This window comes from Phyllostomus discolor, chromosome 13, assembly GCF_004126475.2.
Source record: "Phyllostomus discolor isolate MPI-MPIP mPhyDis1 chromosome 13, mPhyDis1.pri.v3, whole genome shotgun sequence".
Lineage (NCBI taxonomy): Eukaryota > Metazoa > Chordata > Mammalia > Chiroptera > Phyllostomidae > Phyllostomus > Phyllostomus discolor.
The window spans coordinates 61,849,208-61,870,607 of record NC_040915.2 but is presented as its reverse complement, the minus strand read 5'-3'; the positions used below and the strand labels follow the sequence as shown (position 1 = coordinate 61,870,607).

Here is a 21,400-nt window from a genome sequence, read left to right as displayed (position 1 = left end):
CCCAAATGTCCTGACCTTACACATGTGACTCAGGGTTTTAGGGGTTCTGCAGGCACTCCCCATCTATGGATCTCAGATTCTAAAACTCCACTTCTAAGCTTTTATACTTTAGTCCATACATCTCATCAGTGTGGGCCTTAAAAATGGCAGCCTTAATGACATTCAGTTGAAAAACCTAACTCGATTTTCCTGAAATTTAGTAAATCTTTATGCTTTGAAATCTTGGATCGGAAATACTGTTTCCCCTGGGTCTGTCCTGTAAGCAGTAGCTCCTCACAGGTGCGGTCAGTGCCACACCCACCCAAAGCATAGCACCATGTAGCCCAGACCAGCCTTCCACGCAGGCCCGGCTGGCCTTGGGGTCCTACCACTCCAGCGGGCAGATGAGTGTGTCCCAGCCAGGCATCACAGCAGGCAGGTGTGATACAGAAACTTTAATGGCAAACAGCTTGAAACCAGGTGAGCTGGGAGGAGGCAGGAAAGGGTGGGAGAGAGGTACACCTGCCAGCCCTGCTCTCCCACTCAGTATTCTTCCCCTTCTTCAGCCTCCGCTTCCACGGAGTCCACGCCCACCTCTTCGTAATCTTTCTCCAGAGCTGCCAGGTCCTCCCGGGCCTCGGAGAACTCCCCTTCCTCCATGCCCTCCCCCACGTACCAGTGCACAAAGGCTCGCTTTGCATACATGAGATCGAACTTATGGTCCAGGCGGGCCCAGGCCTCGGCGATGGCGGTGGTGTTGCTCAGCATGCACACAGCCCTCTGCACTTTGGCCAGGTCTCCCCCTGGGACAACGGTGGGGGGCTGGTAGTTGATGCCCACCTGCCAGAGAAGGAGAATAAAGCACTGTGTGAAGCCTCTGTCGAACCCAGAAATGGTAGCTGCTTTCCCAGAAACATACAACATATGGGTGCCCTGCCCTCTGGTGACCTGGCAGAGGCTTGGTTCGCCCTGCGGTCTCTGAGCCCTTCTTTGCTCCAGGCAAGGTGCCAGGAAAGCAGGGTGCCGGTTTCCAGACAAGGAAGTGGCTAGAGCCGGCCACTCTGGCTCAGTCCCAAGCTGCCTGAAGGGCTGTGTCCCAGCAACTGTGACATGTGATAGGCACCCGGTTGATAGAACTGTCTTCCTTCTGAGGGAGGGCACTGCCCTGGATTCTTCGTAGGTTACTTTCTCCTTAAGCTTCAACAAGAAGGGAGTCCATCTCCATAGCAGAAGCCCTTTCACCCAGCACACAACTGTGATGGTGTTTCACGGGAGAACCTACCCCAGCTTTCCCACGAAACAATCAGCGTGTGCACAGCAGAGTAAAAGGTACACGGCCAGACGACCCAGGGCCACTGTTACAACTGCAAAGCAGGTGGTCTGTGTGTGTGTTAAGTAGGAGGGAGGGGGTGCCATTCTAGGCTTCAGAACCCGAGGAGACAGGACCAGAGCTTTGGGCAGCAGAATCAGACAGGGTTAGCTCAAGCCAGGGTCGGCGAACTTTGTCCATGAAGGGTGAGACAGTACACAAGCTCTGCTGGGTGGGCCAGGCAGTGTGTTACAGCCACTCAGTGATGTCTTTGGAACACAAAAGCAGCCATAACAATAGGCCACTACATGGTGGAGGCTGTGTTCATGTTAAACTTGACATAATCAGGCGCTGGTCCACCACCCACACTGACCCCTGAACTAGAGGACGAGAAGCCAGTGTAGGAAGGCCTAGTTAAGAACCCCCAGCACAGCAAGTCCCCCAGAGGTGGTGAGAATCTGAGCCTGAGGAGGCGGCATGAAAAGCAAGGCTCAGGGAAGCAACAGCTCCCAGAGGGAAAGAACAGGCAGGATTCAGGAGTCAAGCACAGCGCGAGACTGAAACTCCACGGCACGGCTGCTTCGCTGTTTCGAATGGAAGGCTCGCACGAAGTGGAGGCCAGAGGTACACTCAGGCCAGAATTTCTAGGCTTACCGAGAAAAAGAAAGATGTCATCATTTTTTTTTCCATAAAAAGATTCACGACGGTTTTTCTTTAAATCAAACACTTCATAGGACATTTAAATTGGGTTTACTTTCTATATGTGTATAGAGTTAAGTGGGATTTAGTGACACCAATAGTAATGTCCCAATTTCAAATATCCACACGAAGGACCAAAAATGCCTAGAAAATTCCTATCGTAAGAAAAAAATGTCTTATTTTTAAGGCTAACCAACATTTCCCACACTAACTCCACCCTCAAACAGGGGAACAGAGATACTGCAGAAAATTTCCTGTTCTGTTAAAAAAAACCTCTCTCACCACACAAAGACACCGTGATGATTCAGGAAGTCCAAAGGACACCAGTGCAGCCCTGGCCAGGTGGCTCGGTTGGCCGAAGCATCACCCCGTAACAAAAAGTTTGCAGGTTCAGTTCCAGGTCAGGGCACACAGCTAGTTTGCAGATTCGATCCTCAGTGAGGGCATGTAAGGGAGGCCACCTGTTGATGTTCCTCTCGCTTGCTCAAATCCATTTTAAAACACCATATCACTGGGTGAGTATCAAAAAAAGAAAGACACTACTGGGTAAGTGATCACTCTGGTTCACTAACTGATGCCCAGAGCCTCGCTGCCAGGGAACGGGATTCTCCACAAGGGCAGCACTCGACCCCAGGGTCTGCTGCATGCTGAAAGGCAAAAGCACTCGTTATCGACCCCCCAGTCCTACCTTGAACCCCGTTGGGCACCAATCCACAAACTGGATGGTGCGCTTGGTCTTGATGGTGGCGATGGCCGCGTTGACGTCTTTCGGGACCACGTCCCCGCGGTACAACATGCAGCAGGCCATGTACTTGCCGTGCCGAGGGTCGCACTTGACCATCTGGTTGGCCGGCTCGAAGCAGGCGTTGGTGATCTCGGCCACAGACAGCTGCTCGTGGTAGGCCTTCTCGGCCGAGATGACCGGGGCGTAGGTGGCCAGGGGGAAGTGGATGCGGGGGTACGGCACCAGGTTGGTCTGGAATTCCGTCAAGTCCACGTTCAGGGCCCCGTCGAAGCGCAGGGAGGCCGTGATGGAGGACACGATCTGCCCGATCAGACGATTGAGGTTGGTGTACGTGGGCCGCTCGATGTCCAGGTTGCGCCGACATATGTCGTAGATGGCTTCGTTGTCCACCATGAAGGCACAGTCGGAATGTTCCAGGGTCGTGTGGGTGGTCAGGATGGAGTTGTAGGGCTCCACCACGGCCGTGGACACCTGCGGGGCTGGGTAAATGGCGAATTCCAGCTTGGACTTCTTGCCGTAGTCCACCGAGAGCCGTTCCATCAGCAGAGACGCGAAGCCAGAGCCGGTGCCGCCCCCGAAGCTGTGGAAGATGAGGAAGCCCTGCAGCCCCGTGCACAGATCCGCCTGAGAGGAAGCAGAGACTGTGAGCAGCGCCTGTCCCAGCCACACCACCAGCCTCCCACAAGCCCAGCTCGCTTGTCTCGGCCTCCACAACAGCAAATGGATCCCAGTTGTCCCCAGGGAACACGCATCGCACTTAGGGCCCAGGCAGAGCAGGCATGAAGATGTATGGATGCACTGCAGCCACACCCCAAAGGAACACCACGGGTCCGCTACTCTGGCCTGGGTTCTGCCAAAGGGACCCTGGAGGGCCTCCCGGCGTTCTTCTTACCAGTTTACGGATCCGGTCCAGGACCAGGTCCACAATCTCCTTGCCGATGGTGTAATGGCCTCTGGCGTAATTGTTGGCTGCATCTTCCTTCCCGGTGATCAGCTGCTCTGGGTGGAAGAGCTGCCTGTAGGTCCCCGTGCGCACTTCATCTACAGAGACGACACATGTGCAGTGGCTCTTTAAGGACACTATTAACTCGCCAGCACAGACAGACCTGGGGCCCGTTCAATTCTACCAAGCACGTGCTGTTCCTCGTATCTCCACGGCATCAGTGTATCAGAGGGACTCGCTCTGCAATACACAGAGCACTCCTGCATTCTGTGGCTCTAGGGAGGTAAACTCAGCTCATGGCACAGATACCAGCTTGAGTGGTTCCCGAAGAAGGAGCAGAGCTCACAGCCCTGCACACAGGCACTTCTACATGTGCAGATTTCTCTTGCACCAAAAGGTATGATTAAACAAACCCTTCAGGCCTTGGCCGGTTAGCCCAGTTGGTTACAGTGTTGTCTTGATACACTGTCATCTCCTGGATAGCTGCTGACAGGTGCCCATTTTGCACCCTCCTTAGAAACTACCTCAGGTGTCTAATCTGGAGGAACCCAATGAATGTTTCCTACTTACATTTCTGTGTCTGAGATACAGGTCAAGACTCTCCTGCACCAGCCTGAGAGAGTGCACGGCATAAGGAGGGATGAGCCCACCAGCACCCGTAGGCAGGGTCTACAGCTGCCTGGGGCTAAGGCAGCCATGAATGTATCTGTCCGCAGCCCATCTACCTTCTGGCAAAGTAGCTTTCTCTGTATGTTAGGTTGCTCTAAATCAGCAGCCTAAACCCTACATTCCAAGCACTAATCTTTCAGTTGCTTGCCCAATATGGTTACAGATATACTTGTGTGTCCATCCATCCTTTCTGCAGGGGGATTCCGAGGAGCACCCTTAGGGATTTAGCCAGGCTCTCCCTGCCTCCCTGGAAAGCCACCCTACTTGCCCGAGTACCTACCCACCACGGTGGGCTCCAGGTCCACAAACACTGCCCTGGGCACATGCTTGCCAGCCCCAGTCTCGCTGAAGAACGTGTTGAACGAGTCGTCCCCACCACCAATGGTTTTGTCACTTGGCATTTGCCCATCAGGCTGAATTCCATGTTCAAGGCAGTACAGTTCCCAGCAGGCATTGCCGATCTGGACACCGGCCTGTCCCACGTGGATAGAAATGCACTCTCGCTGGAAAACAGAACATAATGTGAGAACCCTGCCCCTCATCTTTAAGGCAATCATCACTACATGGCATGAAAACAAAAGCTGATACCATAACTTCATAGTCATGTAACACTTAATGACGGGAATACATTTTGAGAAATGTATCATTGGGCAATTTCTTGTCCTTGTGTAAATATCAGAGTGCACTGACACAAACCTAGATGTCATAACCTACTGCACACTGAGGCTACTGCTGCAGCCTGTTGCTCCGAGGCTACAAGCCTGTACAGCATGTTTCTATACTAAACGGTGTAGGTAATTATAGCATAATGGTAAGTAACAGTGTATTTAAACACAGAAAAGGTACAGTACAGTGAAAATACAGTATAAAAGATTTCTAAAAAGGTACACCTGTATAGGGCACTTACCTGGGAACTTGCAGGGCTGGTGTAAGTACTATGAACTTTTAAACTCATGTTTAGGCATTTCAACTTGAGAAAACCCTATCATGCCAACAAGCAATAGCTGAATAGTTCTTCTGAAAGTACTAATCATGGCATTTTTCTTAAGACAAAGTCTTTGCTAAAAATAACAACTCCTAAAAATGATGAAAAGCACACATTTTTTCTAGTCCTGAAGTTTCTTTTAGCTGTCATGTAATAGATGTTACCTTTCCTTTACACTTGAAATAACTCACCCTTAGAAAAAAATTTTTGAGCTTGATTTCATGCCATACAATGATCAACAACAGAAGCTCTGAAACTAACTTTTACAAAGGGAGAAAGCTGAGGTTAGTGTGGGTAATTATGTAGGTGCACTTTTGACAAAGTTTGGAAGCTGCCATGGGGATTAGGGGAAGAAACTGAGGCTGAATCAGTAGCTGTCAGCCTCCGTTAACTGACAAGTGACACTTGAACTGGGTCATGTCAATTCCTGTGAGAGGGTCATTCTGGCCTGGCTCCACATACGGCTGTCTCTTAGGCGCCACTTGTTTTAGAAGTGCACGGTGACAGGGGCGTTGGTTTCCATCAATGTTTAAACTATCCGTTGTCTTAATTCAACAATACCTAGTACATACCTATGCACTAAGGAGATAAAAATCAGCAAAATAAAGGCACAAGACTACCATGCTGTGGAAAAACAGTAATTCTCATATACTGCTGATGACAAGGAATCTGATAATATCTACAAAATCACAGCCATCCACTTCTGGCATCACATACACACCTACACAGGTAGGAAACGGCTGGTACACAGATTACTTATTGTACTTTTCATGTGTAAAACACCACAAAACATCCAAGTAACCAGCGATACAAAACAGGCCGAATAACCTACAGCCACTCGCTGGAATACTATGCAGCAGTGAACAGTAATGCAGGTCTTTGTATGTTGGTAAGGAGGGAGTTGGATTTTTCTGCCCAACAAAAAACCAAGGCTCAAGAGCATATACTATGTGCTACCTTTGGTGCAAGAAAGGGGACAGTATAAGCATATCTATGCCTGTTTGTTTGGCTTCGTTTTTAAGGAATTATGAGTATAAACAAATAAGCAAAAATTAAAAATCCTACCTAATGGAACAAGCCAGATTTTCAGCATATACAATTTTCTATCATTCTTTGTTCGAGACCTTGTAAATACTGCCTCTCTGTGTTAGCGCCCTCAGAAGCTCACACACAGCATCGCAAAGGCAAATAGGAGAGAGTTCAAGGTCAACACGATGTTGCTTTGGAAAGTAAGTGTGAGAGCAGAGGATGACTGCATCTGCGGAGTGTGTCCGGCTTCCACTTTTGACCCACATGCTCCGGACACGGCTCCGGACATGACCCCGGAATACACCCGGGTCTCAGCGATACCGGGTCAGGGATGACACTCTCCTGCCCTGCGGCCCCCTGGGCCTAACCCCCCACTATGTAGCCCGCCATACCATGGTGGTCACCTCCTAGCCTCACGCCGCGCTGCCACCTCCACTCCGTCCAATTCCACACGCCCAATGGCCTGCCCTCCACGCTGCGGACCGAGTCCTGATTGACACGCCGCCTGTACAACTTCAATTGGCTCTGACTACTCCAGGGGGCAGGCCTTAGACTGGAACCCCAATTGTGATTGGTCAGTTTCTATCTAAAGCTACAAAACCTCTTTTGATTGGTCCTCACTTTGGGCGGGAAGTGGCGACTCCACCGCGGCCAAGTGAGCAGACGCCTGCTGAGCAGCTTTGATAGGCGGCGGCAGGGCAAAGAAAGAGCCCTTGCTTATGAGTGGAGGCCACTCTTTAGCAGCTGACACCTCCTGAGTTCCATGTGTTTGTGGACAAAATATAGTCTTACTACAAAGCTGTCCAGGGGTGTTGGGAGTTAGGACGGCCAGTAACTGTGACGGGCCTTTGCAGACCTAAGCTAGAGCAAATACCTGTGAGGGCTATTCAGTTAGCATCCTTTTACTGGTGCTGATGTTAGTGTCCTAGGTTGGTAAGAATTTTAAAGTCCAGAGTGTGCCATGTGGCCAACCTATGCATTGGAGCTCTTGCAGGAGTATGAGATATGGACCACCAGGATAAGGTCCCAGAAGGAAGTGGCTGGGAAGCTCTAGGAGGGAGAAAGGTGTTAATTCTACCTTCATGGAGACTTAGAACATCTCAGCAAAGAGGGATGGATGGTGTGTGCAGGGCAGGCAGTGGAATAAGAAGGTCAGAGAACTGGAAGGTTTGCCTGGGTACTGGCCTGACTTTGGTGGGCAGAAGCCAGCCAGCAATACACACAGGTTGAACTGGCCATTTAGGGGGAGCACATGGCAGGAGGGGGAGATAGGGCAGGGGACCCCACAAAGAGTCATTGCAGGAGGCCAAAGGATTACCCACACATGCACACACCTTAGTGAAAACACACACAGAATTCCCAAGGCTCCTGGAAGGGTGACTGAGCCCTCAGTTCACCTCTGGCTCCAGTTCCCTCCATGCCTGTTGCTGGCCCATGGGTGTGTGTGTGTTTACCCCACAGAGGAAATAGCCCCTTTTCTTAGCTCTTCTAAGTGTAACCTGGATGAGCTAGAATTTTCATAGAGAAATTGAAAGGAGTTAAATATAGATAACATAAGAAATAGCTGAAGTAAATTTTAAAAATGGCAAAATGCAGATTTCTTACCCTGCCTACCATTGCTAGGTCAAGGGAGGCATGGGGTCATTTTCACAGTGGCTGCTCAAATGGTCTGGGTTTAAGCAACATCCTCCCCACACCCCCACCCCACACACTGTGGATTCAGTGAGCCATCTCTTCTGCTGCCTACTCATTCTTTGCTTGGCAGCTTTCAGAGAGCATGGTCTGGGGGTTAGAGGGTTAGGCAGCTAGCTGGGGCTTCCAGGGATTGGTGTTTGGAAAATCAGATATAGGACTCTTACCAAGGAGCCTTACAGTGAGTGCAAGGAACCAGGGTCAGCCTTGGGCAGAAAGAGGCTGACAGGAAGTGGTCACTGATGGACTCTTCTTCCAGGTGTTTGCCAACATGCACTCCCAGATGTAGGTGCCCATGGTGAGAATATTGGTGTTTGGGGTCCTCATGGCTTTCATGGTGCTGCTGCTAGACCTTGAAACAGTAGTCCAGTTCCTGTTCATTGGCACACTGCTGGCCTACAGTTTTGTGGCCACCACTGTAACCGTGCTATGCTTCCAGGAGTTCCCTCCTTTTAGCTCCCCAGCCCCAGCCAGCTCTGGCCTCATGGCCAAGGAATACAACTCCTTCCAAAATTGCTGCCAGCTGGTGGGCACTGATCAGGCCTCAGCCCAAGCTCAGGCAGCTATGGCCAATGCTAACGCCCTACCTGGGCTTCTTGGGGGTGCAGCCTTGGAGCCCCTGTGGCTTGGGCACTAGGTGTCATGGTGGCTTCGGCCATCAGCCCAGGCTGTGCACTGGTCTTTGGGGACTCAGCTGTGCACCTCCCACGCTGGGGCTACATCCTGCTGCTCCTACTCAGCACTACATTGCTTGTGCTTAGTCTCCTCATCCTGGGGGCCCACCAGCAACCTCATTAGCAGGTCACCTTCCAGGTACATCCCGTGGCCAACCCCCACTCACTGTCAGCCAAGCCAGCTCCCTCTGCCCCTTCCTCCTCTGCTGTGGCAGGATGAGCCAGGGTATCACAAGGCTGGGGAGGCCAGCATACCCCTCTCTGCATGGGGAGTGGGCAGCTGTCTCCAGAATCTGGAGAAGTGAAGGGCTTTGTGGATTCCCAAGAAATCAGGTCCTGGGCCTGCAGACCTTCCTGGTGCCTTTGACTGCAGCCCTGATCATCCTCCTTAACACCTGCCTCAGGCTGAAGCTGATCTACCTGACTTGGTTGTGCTTGTCCATCTGGTTGCTACTGGGTGAATGTGGACCAAGCTGGGGCCATGGGTGGGCTGCAGGAGAGCAGGGAGGGCAAGGAGGGCAAAGGGCTGGAACCTGCCCCTCAGGCCTGTGCAATCCTGCAGGACCTGTGGTGTTTTCAGCTCTGGTATCTGGCACAGCATGGAGAATCAGCAGCAGCTGTAGCAGGTAGCCACCCCACACTGCATGGTGTCCCCCCACGGCAGCCTGGAGGAGACAGTGCAGGTCATGCAGTCCCAAGGGCACCAGCCCTGCAGCTCTACTTCATGGAGCAGCCCATCGGTCTGTGAGGAGAGCTGGAGGTCTGCCCACCCTCCCACACCTCCTCAGGAGGCCTGGGAGTCCCCTCCGTCTGGGGCAGCTCATGTTTGCAGGCTTACTCACATGGAGTAGTCCTCAGGACCTAAGAGCTCAGCCCAGGTTCCATGCTATCAGCCTTTGGGAGTGGGCCATGGCCAGGGCTGGTGTGATGGATACTTTGCTTAGCATCTTCCAGTTTATGACCAACTCCAGCCACCTGGGCAGCTAGGGTGGGGTGCGTAGGTAAGAGGCCCATAGCCCCAAGGATCTACAATAACTATTCAAGCAACCATCTGCCACCCTGTCCACTGTGATGTTCTTTGTAGCACTGAGTCCTTGCCTGCCCCCAGGAACTGGGTGATTGTCCTCAATCCCCAGCAAAGGCACCTAGGTTCTGCAACGGGGAGGCACCAGCCCTGGGACAGCCCTGACTCAGGAACACAGCCAGTCCAAGGTCCCAGGGTCCTGTCCTCAGGCCAGTGCCTTCTGCTGACCTCAGAGGGAGCCACAACCCCCAAAAAGCACCAGGCAAGGAGGGGTTGGTGACAGGTGAGATCAGGGCTTCCCCACAGGCTCTCCACATGTCCTTCAGGGGTGCATCCAGAGAGCAAGCGGCCTGGAAAGGGCAGGGGAGTTCTGGGTTGTCTTCATTTCCCCAGGCTCCCAGAGAACACGGTGTGTGCCTGCAGCCTGCACGGGGATGCAGAGGCATGCCTGCATGGGCATAGGCTCTTCTCAGGCAAGAGCCCACGTGGTCCGAGAGGGTGCTCTGGGGAGCACAGATGTGTGCAGATGGAGGCAATACCTGTTTCTAATTTCAGGCCCAGCTGGCACTCATATATATTCTCATTCTCTCTCTCTCTCTCTCTCTCTCTGTCTCTCTCTCCCCCCCTCCCCCTCCCTCCCCCTCTGTCCCTCTCCCTCTGTCCCTCTCCCTCCCTCTCTCTCTCTCTTTCTCTCCTTCTGCCCCTTCAAGGGTTTTGTGATAAGGGCTTAGAATGGTGTGTGTATGGTACACACGCTTATGTATGGGTGCTCAAGCATTTGGGCCTGCTCCAAGTACCTTCCAGCCCACTCGGTGGCTGTGAGACCCCAGTCCTTTGGGGGAGTCTCAGGCCCACTCTGCCCCTCCCACACTGGGCTGTGGCAAATGTAGACATGTCCAGCTCCCTGTTCCTGCCTGTAAGGACCACACAGGAGGCTGCTGGCTTTGGCAGGCTTTACTCCTTGGCTTCCTGCAGCCATGTTATCAGCTTTGTCTGGGCCCTGAGGACAACCAGGTTCATGAGACCCTGCTCCAACAACCAGGCCTCAAGGCCATGTTCCCTTCCCTGGCCCCTCCGAACCTGCCTCCTCATACACATTGCTCTAGGGACTGAGAGGAGCAGGGGCCCACGGCTCTGCTCAGGCCCCAGATGATTCCAGATGCTCACCCGGCCTGAGCCCCACCCCAGCCTTACCCAAATGACCCACATCACTCCATTAGCAAGTTGCCAGCATGCCCCTGATCACCAGGGACCCATGAGGAAGCAGCACTCACCTCCTTGGGGTGAGTACCCCCACATCCCTGCCCCAGGACTAAGAGAGGGTTTGACTCCTGTAGTCCCCATCCCTCCGCTCCTGACCATGGATCTCCCAGACCTGGGGAAATTCTCCAGCAGGCAGGACACAGAGCCTCAATGGATTCCAGAGCCAAAACTGGGCCAGCCTGCTGGGGGCTCTGTGTCCTAAGTCAGGGACACTCCTTCAGCCACTGGGCTTCACCTGCGGTCATAGACAAGGCCTCCTGCCTGCAGCTGTCCAGACAGGTTTTTAGGCATGGCAGTGGACAGGACTGGGTCTCAGATATATATTCTTCCCACCCCCATGGCTCCCAGGAAACCCAGAAAGCAGGGTCCAGGGGGCTGGTCTTGGGATGGTCACCAAGGAGGCATATAGAAGGTCACGAAGGCCCCGATGACCATAAGCTGAGCAGGTATGGGCCCAAGAGGTGCCTGTGCCCTTGCCTGGGGTGCCTGGTGGGATCCTCTGCCCACCCACTCCCTTCCCATGGAAGAGGCCCAAGTCTAGGGGCACTTGCCCCCTGCAACCCAACACCAGAGCAGCCGAGGCAGCACCTCTTGTCAGGCTTCCTTCTACCTTGCTGTGGACTCCAGCCACATGGCCCCCAGTGCAGCACATCACGGTACAGCTGATAGGGTAGGGGCTCTTCCTCCCAGGGGGGCGCTGGCATGGGGAGGAGGGCTGGAAGCCAGGCAGGGATGGGGTTGACTACAGTCAGTGAGAGGGTCAGTGCTGACAGCTGGTGAGCAGGCCACTGCTAGGAGCACAGGGGGTGGAGTTTGGGAGAGAGTTCTCCAAACATAGGCCCAGGGTTCTCCCCTTCTTTATGGCTTCTGTGCCACTGCAGATCTCTGTGCAAAACTGGCTTCTCTCGCTCCCCAGGCAGCGTTCTGCCAAAGGCTGGAGCCAAGGCTGAAGGACTGTCGGCCTGGGAGTTGAAGGTATTATTCTCTCCACCCCCCAACAGTGTTTCTGCTGGGACTTCATCCTTGACGTCCCCAAGGTGGGGCCCGACCCTTCCCAGCCACAGGGTATGGTTACAGGCCTCAAGAATGGGCAAGCAAGTGGGGGCCAGAGCGTGGACAGGGCCACTCTGGCTTCAGTGTCTAGCTCCCAGCAGCAGCAGTAGCCATGGGGGCAGGTGCTGGGCCTCCTCTAAGGCACCTGGGCAGCCGGGTTCGGAGGTGCGGAGGCCAGGTCTTTCTGCTCAGGGTTGGTGGTCACCTTCGGGGCCTTTGCCTGCAGATGAGGACATTCGGTTGGGGCTCTGGCCAACACCCTCCAAGTGGAGCAGCACCTGGTGGCATAGCAGGCCTGTAGCTCACCTCCTCATACTTGGTCGTCCAGTAGAAATTGGCTTCTCCGTCCACGTACAGCAGCAGCAGGTCACAGAAGAAGGTGATCTAGGAGAGTCAGGATAGACCCGTGTCTGGGCCCCAGCCTACCCTCCTCCCCAACCCTTACCCGGAGACTCAACAGCAGGCAGAGGGGGCTCATGTGCATGCAGGTGGGGCTGGGTGCACCCTGTCTGCTGCCATAGGGAGCCCGCATTGGCCACACTCACCACGCCCAGCCAAGCTGCTCCGGTGCCCAAAGTAATGGCTGTGGGGATGAGCCCGAACTTCCCTGCCTGAGAGATACCTGGGCTGAGCCTCTCAGTCCATGGTTGTCACCTCCTCCCATCCCCCTACCCTCGCCCACCCTACCCAGCTGCTCCTACCCGCCCAGCAACTAGGATGTCGAAGCGAATCCCGTAGAGCTTCAGCAGACTCCGGGCCTCCACACCCGAGGCTTCCCACCAGTGAGTGGCTGTCCTGAGGGCAAGAGAGAGTCTGGTGGCCTATTGTGCCCCACTCCCTGGCCTCCTTCTGTTCATCCACTGACTCCATCAACCCCCAGCCCTAGCCCAGATCCCGGGGCTCAGCTCTGTGTCGTTGCTGAGGGCACACAGGCAAAGCAAACCAGGACCTGCCTCTCGGAAGCTTCCTGCTTCCTGAGGGGACAGGGACGGAAGAGTCTCTGAATAGACACCAGCAGTGGGTGGGGGTGGGAGGACGTGGGGTTAGGCCAGGGTTGTAAGGGTCCAGAGTGGGGAACTCACGCTCCTGCAGGAACCGGGGCAGGCTCCCTGCAGGGGAGAGTTTCAGGCCGGTGCTTCAGGGTTCTGGAAGGATTCTAGGCTGAGAAAGTAGGGCCGGTGAGAACACAGAGGTGAGGGGAGCAGGGTGCAGGCAGGGAGCCAAGGTCTGGGGAGGCAGCGAGGCCAGGCCAGGCAGTGGAGTCAGGAGCGCCGAGTCCAGGCCTGGTGGCTGTGTGCACGTGTGTGGGAGCAACAGTGAGAAGGTGGCCTGAGGTGGCAGAAGGATTCTGGGCAGGGAAGGGGAGGTCTGCTGGACACAAAGACGTGACAGTAAATGCCATGCAAGATTCCCGAGTGCATCCTAGATTGGAAAACAAAAATTTAGGAGCATTATTGGCCCAGCTGGGGAAATTGGAACATGAGATTTAGTCTGCCAATGTTACATTTCTCGAGTGTGACAGTAGGACAGTGGTCCCACGGGGAAGGTCCTCAGGCTCAGCGCAGTGTTGAGAGGGGTGAGGATCTGGATGTCTGCCACTTACTTTTAAATGGTTGCACTCGAAATCTATCTAAATACATCTGGCCCACTCTAGAGAAGTGGGGAGAAGCAAGGGTGGCAAAAGGGTACAAAAAAACCCAAACCCTGTGAACCCAGATAGAGTATTTGGGTGCTTATGGTACTAATTTTTGAACTTTTCTGTAGATTTCAAAAATAAAACCTTAAGGGAAAAGTGAGAAAGAAAGCTCCCTGTGCTGTGGAGAGTAGAAGCTAGAGGCAGGGTGGCGTGGAGGAGAGGCTGGAAGTGACAGGTCCCAGCAATAACACGGGTGTGGGGACATATGGGGTGAAGAGGGGAGAGCTCAGGAGAGAGGCTGGACAGAACCTGTGCTGGGGGACTTGGAGCTGAGAATCCCCCCTTCTGCTCCTGGGACCCCCTCCTACACAGAGCAGAGCATCCAGGGGGCTGGGGTCTGTCTTGGCCTCCACAGGAGGACAGGTGGAGGTGGACCTGGCCGAGGAGCAGCATGCAGGCACTGGGGGCTGTGGGGGTGGCACCTGAAGTTGTAGCTCCTCTCCTGCAGCTGGAAGGAGTACTCAGGTCGGCAGTCAGAGCCCCTGATGTCCAGGTCGCAGTCCCAGAGGACACGGATGCCTACAGCACCACCCTGCATACAGCACATCGCTGCTCCGCTGGCACCTGGGCTCAGATCCTCCCCCTGAGTCCTCCCAAAACCCTGTCCTCCACACACCCACCAGCAATGCCAGGTCCTCAAAGTCCCCTCCAGCTGCAGCCACGAGGTCCCCTATGCGGAACACTGGGCAGTAGGGGCTGGAGAAGGGATCGTATCTGCAGTGCTTGAAATAGGTGTTGTCCCAGGTCTCCAAGGCATTGGACCTGAGAGGGGCCACAGGGAGGAAAGGTCAGGACAGGATGGTGATAAGGAGGGCCTGGGCCTGTGAAGACCTACCCACGCTTACTTGGAGAAGTTGAACTTGCTGAAAGTGACAGTGTTTTTGATGAACAGTGTGAAGTTCTCTGCCTGGACCAGCAGGGGCTGCCTGTGGGTAAGGGGAAGTCAGGGGCAGGCTCTGCCGTCCTGGGCCCTGCCTTGGGAGTTGGGAGAGACTTACACGGGGACAGTGCCACTCTCCACTGGGCACCAGCCCTGGATCTCGCAGGTCCTGTGGGTCTCGTTGAACACCACACACTGGCCTGTTTTAATGCCTTGAAAACACAAGACAGTCTCTGGACCTGAAGTAGGGCTGGGTGGACAAGGGGCTATTGACAAAAAGGAGAGACACAGAGGCACCACCAGGCCCACATTCAGGAGCCACCCAGGGTCCCAGTCTGCCCCCCGAACCTCACTTCCAGTTGAGGCACTGGAAGGCAGGGCCCACCATTACCGTGGCTGTGTGTCCCTGTCTCCCCTTCAGGACAGTCTTCATGGGCCCAGCAGCTGGCCAGTGGGATGGATGGGTGCTGAGATGAATGAGAGCACAGTTGTCAATGGCCCAGTGGGTGACCAGCCCCGCTGTCCTCGGGGACATGTCCCTCCTGCCTTAGCCCTTCAGGGTTCCCTGAGTTTGGGGGCACATGGAAAAGCTGGAGGGTGAAAATAAGCGGAGGCAGTCAGAGCTGGGGGCACGGGCAGCCCCCAACCAGACGGGGTGCAGGTGCTGTGCTCCAGGGCAGGGCAAGACTTTTCCTCCTGGAGGTTCTCTCTCTGATGGGGGCAGAAGTGATTCATCCAGGCCCAGCTCCTCTGATCCTAATTTATTTTTATTTTTAAGATTTTATTTATTCATTTTTAGAGAGGGGGGAAGGGAAGTAGAGAGGGGGAGAGAACTATCTATGTGAGTGAGAAATATCCATCAGTTGCCTCTCATATGTACCCTGACCCTAACCCTGACCCTGACCCTGACCCAGGGGACTGAACCCACAACCCAGGCACATGCCTGGACCGAGAATCAAACCAGCAACCTTTTGCTTTGCGGAATGATGCCCAAGAACTGAGCCACATCCTAATTGGTCAGGCCTTACCCTAATTCAGACCACACAACAGAGAAGGTGGAGGGGCCCTGGGAAGGGTAAGTTCGTGCTAGAGGCACTGGATGTGGTAGACAAGGATGGGACCCCAGTCCAAGGCACCTGGGTAGGGAAGTAGGACTTTAAAGGCTAGGCCCTTCCTCGCTTATTCTTCAGCAAAACAAGGGCATTAGTGAGTGCACAGAGTTCTGGGGATTAGCAGGGGGGAGGTGGTGAGCTTTCTTGGGGTCCCAGACCCCAGAGAGGAAGGTACCCTTGGGCATCAGGCACTTGCACAGACATAGCTCCGCCTGGGGTGGAGGACAGACACCACTGTCCAGGGAGCCCAGCTCAGGGGCAGCAGGAGGAACAGGGAAGGGCTCGGGGACTCTGAACAGCCAAATGAGACCATGGGACCTTGTGGGTGGCGGGACTGTGATAAGTGGGCTGGAGACAGTGTGGCGCCACCTGTTCTGCCCAGTTGTCCCCACCTGAGTCCTGAGTCTGCCCCTCTTCTCCACGCTGACTGGGCCACCATATCCCCCAACTGGACCCCCTTGTGACCACCACAGGGCCCTGCCTCTGCCCTCATCTGCCTCCACCAGCAACTGTTTGCCCATGTACAGGAGATGGAGTACCCTCCCCCTGAGCCCGTCTGTGGCTGCTTGCTGCTCCTGTGACCGAATTCAGTCCTTAGTGGGACTCACAGGGCCCTGAGATCTCGGGTCACTGCCTGCCCACCCCAGTCCAAATCTAGGCTCCAGACCCACTCGGCAGTAACTGACTCTGGAGCTGCCTTACCTCCCATAGCTCACGCTGCCTGCCCACACGGCCCCCTCTGCCTGCACATATTTAAGATCCTACTTGAGCCTCCAGTCCTGCGGGAAACCTTCTCTGAGGCCCCGGGCTGGCAGAAGCACCTCCCTAGGTCTTCCGGCTGCAGCCTCTGCCCCCATCTTGGGATCATCCCTTTGGCTGGGCTGCCCGGGCAGGGGTTTGTTTCTTGAAGTACGGGGATGGGGTTTTGCAAGACCAGCACTGGCCTGGGGGAGGCTCAGCAGGTGTTTGCTGTAGGAACACAGGGCATGTGCTGGGAGGGACCAGACTACCAGGGCCCCTGAGAGGAGCTGGCAGGAACTCTGGCTAGCCTTAGGCAGCTGAGTTTTCAGATTAAATTAATTACTTCCCAGCCCCAGCAGTTTCTTGGGAAGGGCCAAAAGTCAGGACATGGGCAAAGAGGAATCACGTGGAGCCAGAAAACACAGAACCATGGCCCCTGCAAAAATCAGAACAGCCGACAAACTGAATGTGAAACAGATGTCTTCTGAGCACTAGAGGGGGAAGGACAAGCATAAGCTTTGTGCATGTGACTCCCCTCCTTTGAGAACAGGGCCCGCCAGGGACATGTGGCACCCTCCACAACTGTGGCGGGACCAACCACCAGGGTTCAGGGGACAGGTGATCACACAGTCCAGTATTTAATCCAGCCCAGCAAGCAATTAAATATTGTACTCAATTGAAGAAAGGTGTCACCAGGGAAGGTGTCACCTGGAAGTAGGTTCCAGGGCTATGTCCTGGTCTTGACTGTTCAAACGAAATTATAGCTGGGAAACTGTACCCTTAAAAATGGTTAAGATGGTAAATCTTACGTTTTGTGTATTTTATTGCAATTAAAAAGTTGGGGTGGAAACCCCACAGGTGGGGAGGAGAGCGAGTGTGCTCTGTGACATACCCGGATCCCAGGGGCGTGCCTGTACCTGCAGGACGAACTAAAACTGGCCCTGCTTCTCACAAGACGCAGAGCCAGAGTTTATGCCTTGGGACGCCAGGTACAAACTAACCCTTGTGAGCCTTCAACTGCCCCCGCCACCACCACGGGACCTAAGGACCAGGACAGGACCAGAACCTGATCACGTGGGAACTTTCAGGAGCAAAGGGTCTGCTGTCCAGGAAGAATGGGAGCTGAGACCCCTTATAATGCCCCCTCTACCCCAACCCTGGATTAAGGCAAATCTGAGCCTTGCTTATCTCCTTGCTGGCCAAACTTGCAAATAAAAACTTTCTTTTCCCAAGAGCTGGTGCCACAGAATTTGCCCCAGTGTGCGTTGGGGAGTGAGCCCTTGCTTGGTGACAGTTTTGGCATCACAGTGTGGGCTTCTGCATATGCGCATTGGGCTTCAAGCTCTTGCTCAGTCACGGGTCCAGGCGAGGGGGAAAGGTGGGATTTCAGGGGGAGGATCTGCATTTCTGTTGAGAAGTGAACAGAGGGTGGGGACTCCTGCTTGCCCACAGTCACAGCAAAAAGCTCCCGGAGATCATAAGTGCGCCTGAACTCACACGCAGGAGTGTGGCGTGTTTGTCACCCAGAATGAAAATTGGGGACACATCAGTAGAGGCTGGGCACAGAGAAGGGGAGGTGACCTCCCAGCCTGGCCCTCGCTGCTAGAGACCCCCTGGGCATTGTGCCCAGCTCTGGGTGTCACACTGTCACGCCGAGGGGCAGAGCCAGGTTGGGAGGGGCCTGGATACCCCACAGGGAATGACAGTGGAAGGCTCTGGAAGCCTCCCTCTCAGAGGTCCAGAGTCCTGTTACCCACAGGCTGGGAGGCTTTGGGTAAGTGATTCAACTCACTGAGCCTCAGCCTTCTCATCTTAAATGGGAATTGCAGCAATTCCCAGCAGGCAGGGCGCTTGTGAAAACTAAATGAACATTCACATAAAGGCTTTGTCCCAGTGCCTGGGACACAACAGCACGTACTGAGCCATCAGTCACCCTGGGAAGAAGGGAGGACGCGGCTGGTGACCCAAAGCTGCAAGGCTCCTGGGCATCCTTACCTCTGGGCACCTGCCCTGAATTTGTTGTGGTGTCACAAGGAAGTTGGTCACCAAGAAGAACACGTTTTCTCCCTGGAAGACAAGGGTCAGGGCTTGCACCTGCAAGGCTCCCTGCCTGGGAGAGGACAGCGCTGGCAGCTTTGTGTGGGAGGAAGGAGCCCTGGCCTCATCAAGTCAGCACCCGGGCCCAGGACGATGCCTCCATGGGGCAAATTCAAGGAGAGATGATGGGAGGCTGACTGAGTTTCTGGCCATTTCTGAGCCGATGTCTGCTTCTCTGAGGTTTATTTCTCATCTCCACTTTCACTCACTCAGGATTTTCTAAGAGCCCCTTGTTTCTAGGCACTAAAGATCCAGCACTGAGTGAGGCCGAGCACCTGCCCAGGCTGGTGGGAAGGTGGACCCCTCCTTGCAGGCATGGCCAAGAGCCAGGGGAGCAGGTGGTCAGTTCTGCTTGGGCAAAAGGTGGCCAGGAACGGGAAAGGTGGCTGGCACCCATGTGCTGAGCGCAAGAGCTTTGTGAACTTGGGGGAACGTACACCTAGGAAGGGGAGGCAAGGGCTGGGCAGAGGGAGAGGATATGGCAGTGGCCAGGACTTGGTGGCCACCATCATGGACAGGGAGCCTTCCGAGGGTGAAAGCAAGGGCTGGCAGTCTCGGATGACGTCACATGTGAAGGCTCTGCCTGGCTGCTGCACCTGGGTGCACATGTGATGTCACATGTGAAGGCTCAGCATGGGTGCACCTGGGGACTCACTAGAAGGCCACAGCCTCCGCCAGGCAGGGCATGTGCTGCAGTGGAAACTGTTAGGAGATGGATAGGACAGGGGAGGGACAGGAAGATGTCCACTTGAGTCCAGCTCTGGCACTGATGGATGAGCCCAGAACACATTGGGAAAGGGAGAAGATTTCTCTTTGGACATGGTGGGTGTGCTTGGGGCCATTGCTCACTGGGGTCACAATTTGGGCACCTGCAGGACAGAGGAGAAACAGGCTGTGGACAATCTGGGTAGAAGGAGGAGCGGCCAGAAGTACAGTGTGGAAGAGCAGAGGAGGAGGGCCTGACAGCAGCACCCTGGGTCAGGGAGGTGAGCATGCAGGAAATTCTAGGCCCTAGCCCCCCCACCCCCAATCCCCTCCCATCTTACCCTCAAGCTCAAGCTCAATGTCAAGTTTCTAGACATGCCATCCTTTTTCAGATGGAGCCTTTGTAAATGTAGCTCTCCTGGCCTGCCTTTCTGATCCCTCCTCTCACTCACCTGGACACTTCTTACACACCCCCTATATCCCTGTCCAGGTGCCATTCCTCTGTGAGGCCCTTCCCAAGCCCAGCCCCCAGCACCCACCTCTGGTACCACATGCCTCTCTTGCACACACTTGCTGCGACTGTGGTATCAGAGGCATCAGTGCCTGGCAGCAGCCCTGAGACACCCACCTGTGCTGGCTTCACGAAGTCAGCCACGTCCCACAGCCGATCGCCCAGCTCCTTGATCTGGGTCACAGAAACCCCTTTGAGTTTAGTGATAACAGAAATCTGGGGGTCCACGTCCTGTACCTGGTAGCCTTTGTTGGCGAGGAGGGCCCACCTGGGGAGGAGGTGATGGGCAGTATGGTATGTCCCTGGCACACTGTGAGCAGTGGCAGAGCTAGGCCCTACTTGCTCGGTCTCTCTCCCTCACTCACTGTAGATTACCAGTACACCACTCAGGTGCCCTGCCTCCTCTCTACCCTCACGTCCCCCAACCACCCCCCCCGCCCCAAACACCCTGAATAGGCTACAAGCCCAGGCCATCATCGGGGAGCCAGTGCCCACATGGGTGTCTCCTATGAGGCAGCCATGGGCTTGGATATGCCCACTACCACCTCCTTCATCAGTCAACCCCCTCCCTCTGTCCCAGCCAGACCCAGCTTCCTCCTTAATGACTCCCCTGACCCAGCCAGAACTCATGCTCTCTGTCCGGGGTCTTAGGTTCCAGCTCTCACAGGTGTCAGAGACTACACCCTGCACTGCCAGGGGCGGGGGTGGAGCCCTTCCTGCTCTGTGTGCACAGCTCAATGAGGGGCTGAGGGCAAGGCCAAGGAGAAGAGGCAGTGGGCACACAGGAAGACACAGACACACAGCTTGCTCTTGTGCCCACAGGCCCCTACACAGACAGAGATCCTTCCTTCCTCCTACCCACTACCCTGTAAAGCAACCTGCCCTGCCTTCACTACCACCAGCCCGGCCCCTGAAGAGTCAAACCCTCAACCCTCAGCCCAGCAGGACCGCTCACGGTCCCTCTGGCCAGTGTGGCCAAGAGCCGTTCTCTTACCCTACCACGTAGACCATGACCCCAAGCTGCAGCAGCCTCTGCAGGACGCCCACCCGCCAGTTCCTGGTCATCACATACTTCGCAGTCTTGTAATCCAGAAGCCCCCAGGAGGTCAAGGCCCCTAGGGAGCCCATGCTCCCAGCTCCTGCTGGCTTCTGGGGCACATGAGTCAGCACAGCAGCTGCAGTCACAGCTGAACAGGAGATAAAGCGGGAGCCCAAGGAGGACCAGGCCAGCAGCTATTAAAGGGACAGAATCCACTTGGGCCAGAATCCAGCCTCCACCCCACATCCCCCACCCCCCCGCCCTGGGTTCAGTCCCATTCCCTAGCCACTCTGGACCTTTCACCCTCTCCAGTCTTTCTCTGGGGGAACCCTGGGCCCACAGAGAGGAGCAGCCCCTGTCTGCTGCCCTCTGGCCTCACTTCTTTGGGTGACGAGGGGATGATAGGTGTTATAGGTGCTGTGAGAGGACGGTCTGGGGCTGTAGGAGTCCACAGGAAGGGCCAAGGAAATCTTCAGAAAGAACTCACACTTGAAGATGCTGAAGTTCAACAAAGCTGGGGAGGAATGGATGTTCCTGGTGGAGGAAGCTGCATAT

The 21,400-nt window shown here is 54.9% G+C and overlaps 3 protein-coding genes across 3 annotated transcripts; 1 reads left to right on the top strand and 2 right to left on the bottom strand.

Annotated features, from left to right (window-relative positions):
• Positions 1-365: 365 nt before the first annotated feature.
• On the bottom strand, positions 366-4,914 carry LOC114510140 (tubulin alpha-3 chain). Its single transcript, XM_028528854.2, is given in 5 exon segments — positions 366-819; positions 2,676-3,356; positions 3,625-3,773; positions 4,625-4,880; positions 4,882-4,914. Coding segments are annotated over 5 exon segments (1,416 nt in total). The 3' UTR covers positions 366-522.
• A 1,629-nt stretch (positions 4,915-6,543) lies between these two features.
• On the top strand, positions 6,544-9,179 carry SLC7A4 (solute carrier family 7 member 4). Its single transcript, XM_036013658.1, is given in 4 exon segments — positions 6,544-6,558; positions 8,280-8,599; positions 8,601-8,648; positions 8,650-9,179. Coding segments are annotated over 4 exon segments (582 nt in total). The 3' UTR covers positions 8,849-9,179.
• A 1,505-nt stretch (positions 9,180-10,684) lies between these two features.
• On the bottom strand, positions 10,685-21,022 carry P2RX6 (purinergic receptor P2X 6). Its single transcript, XM_036013626.1, has 12 exons — positions 20,801-21,022; positions 19,924-20,074; positions 18,489-18,560; positions 15,032-15,107; positions 14,759-14,852; positions 14,606-14,686; positions 14,381-14,522; positions 14,183-14,292; positions 12,766-12,859; positions 12,610-12,675; positions 12,371-12,448; positions 10,685-12,284 (listed from the first exon to the last, which is right to left on the bottom strand). The coding sequence occupies exons 1-12, from the start codon at positions 20,932-20,934 to the stop codon at positions 12,201-12,203; spliced, it is 1,182 nt and encodes a 393-aa protein (XP_035869519.1). The 5' UTR covers positions 20,935-21,022; the 3' UTR covers positions 10,685-12,200.
• Positions 21,023-21,400: the final 378 nt, after the last annotated feature.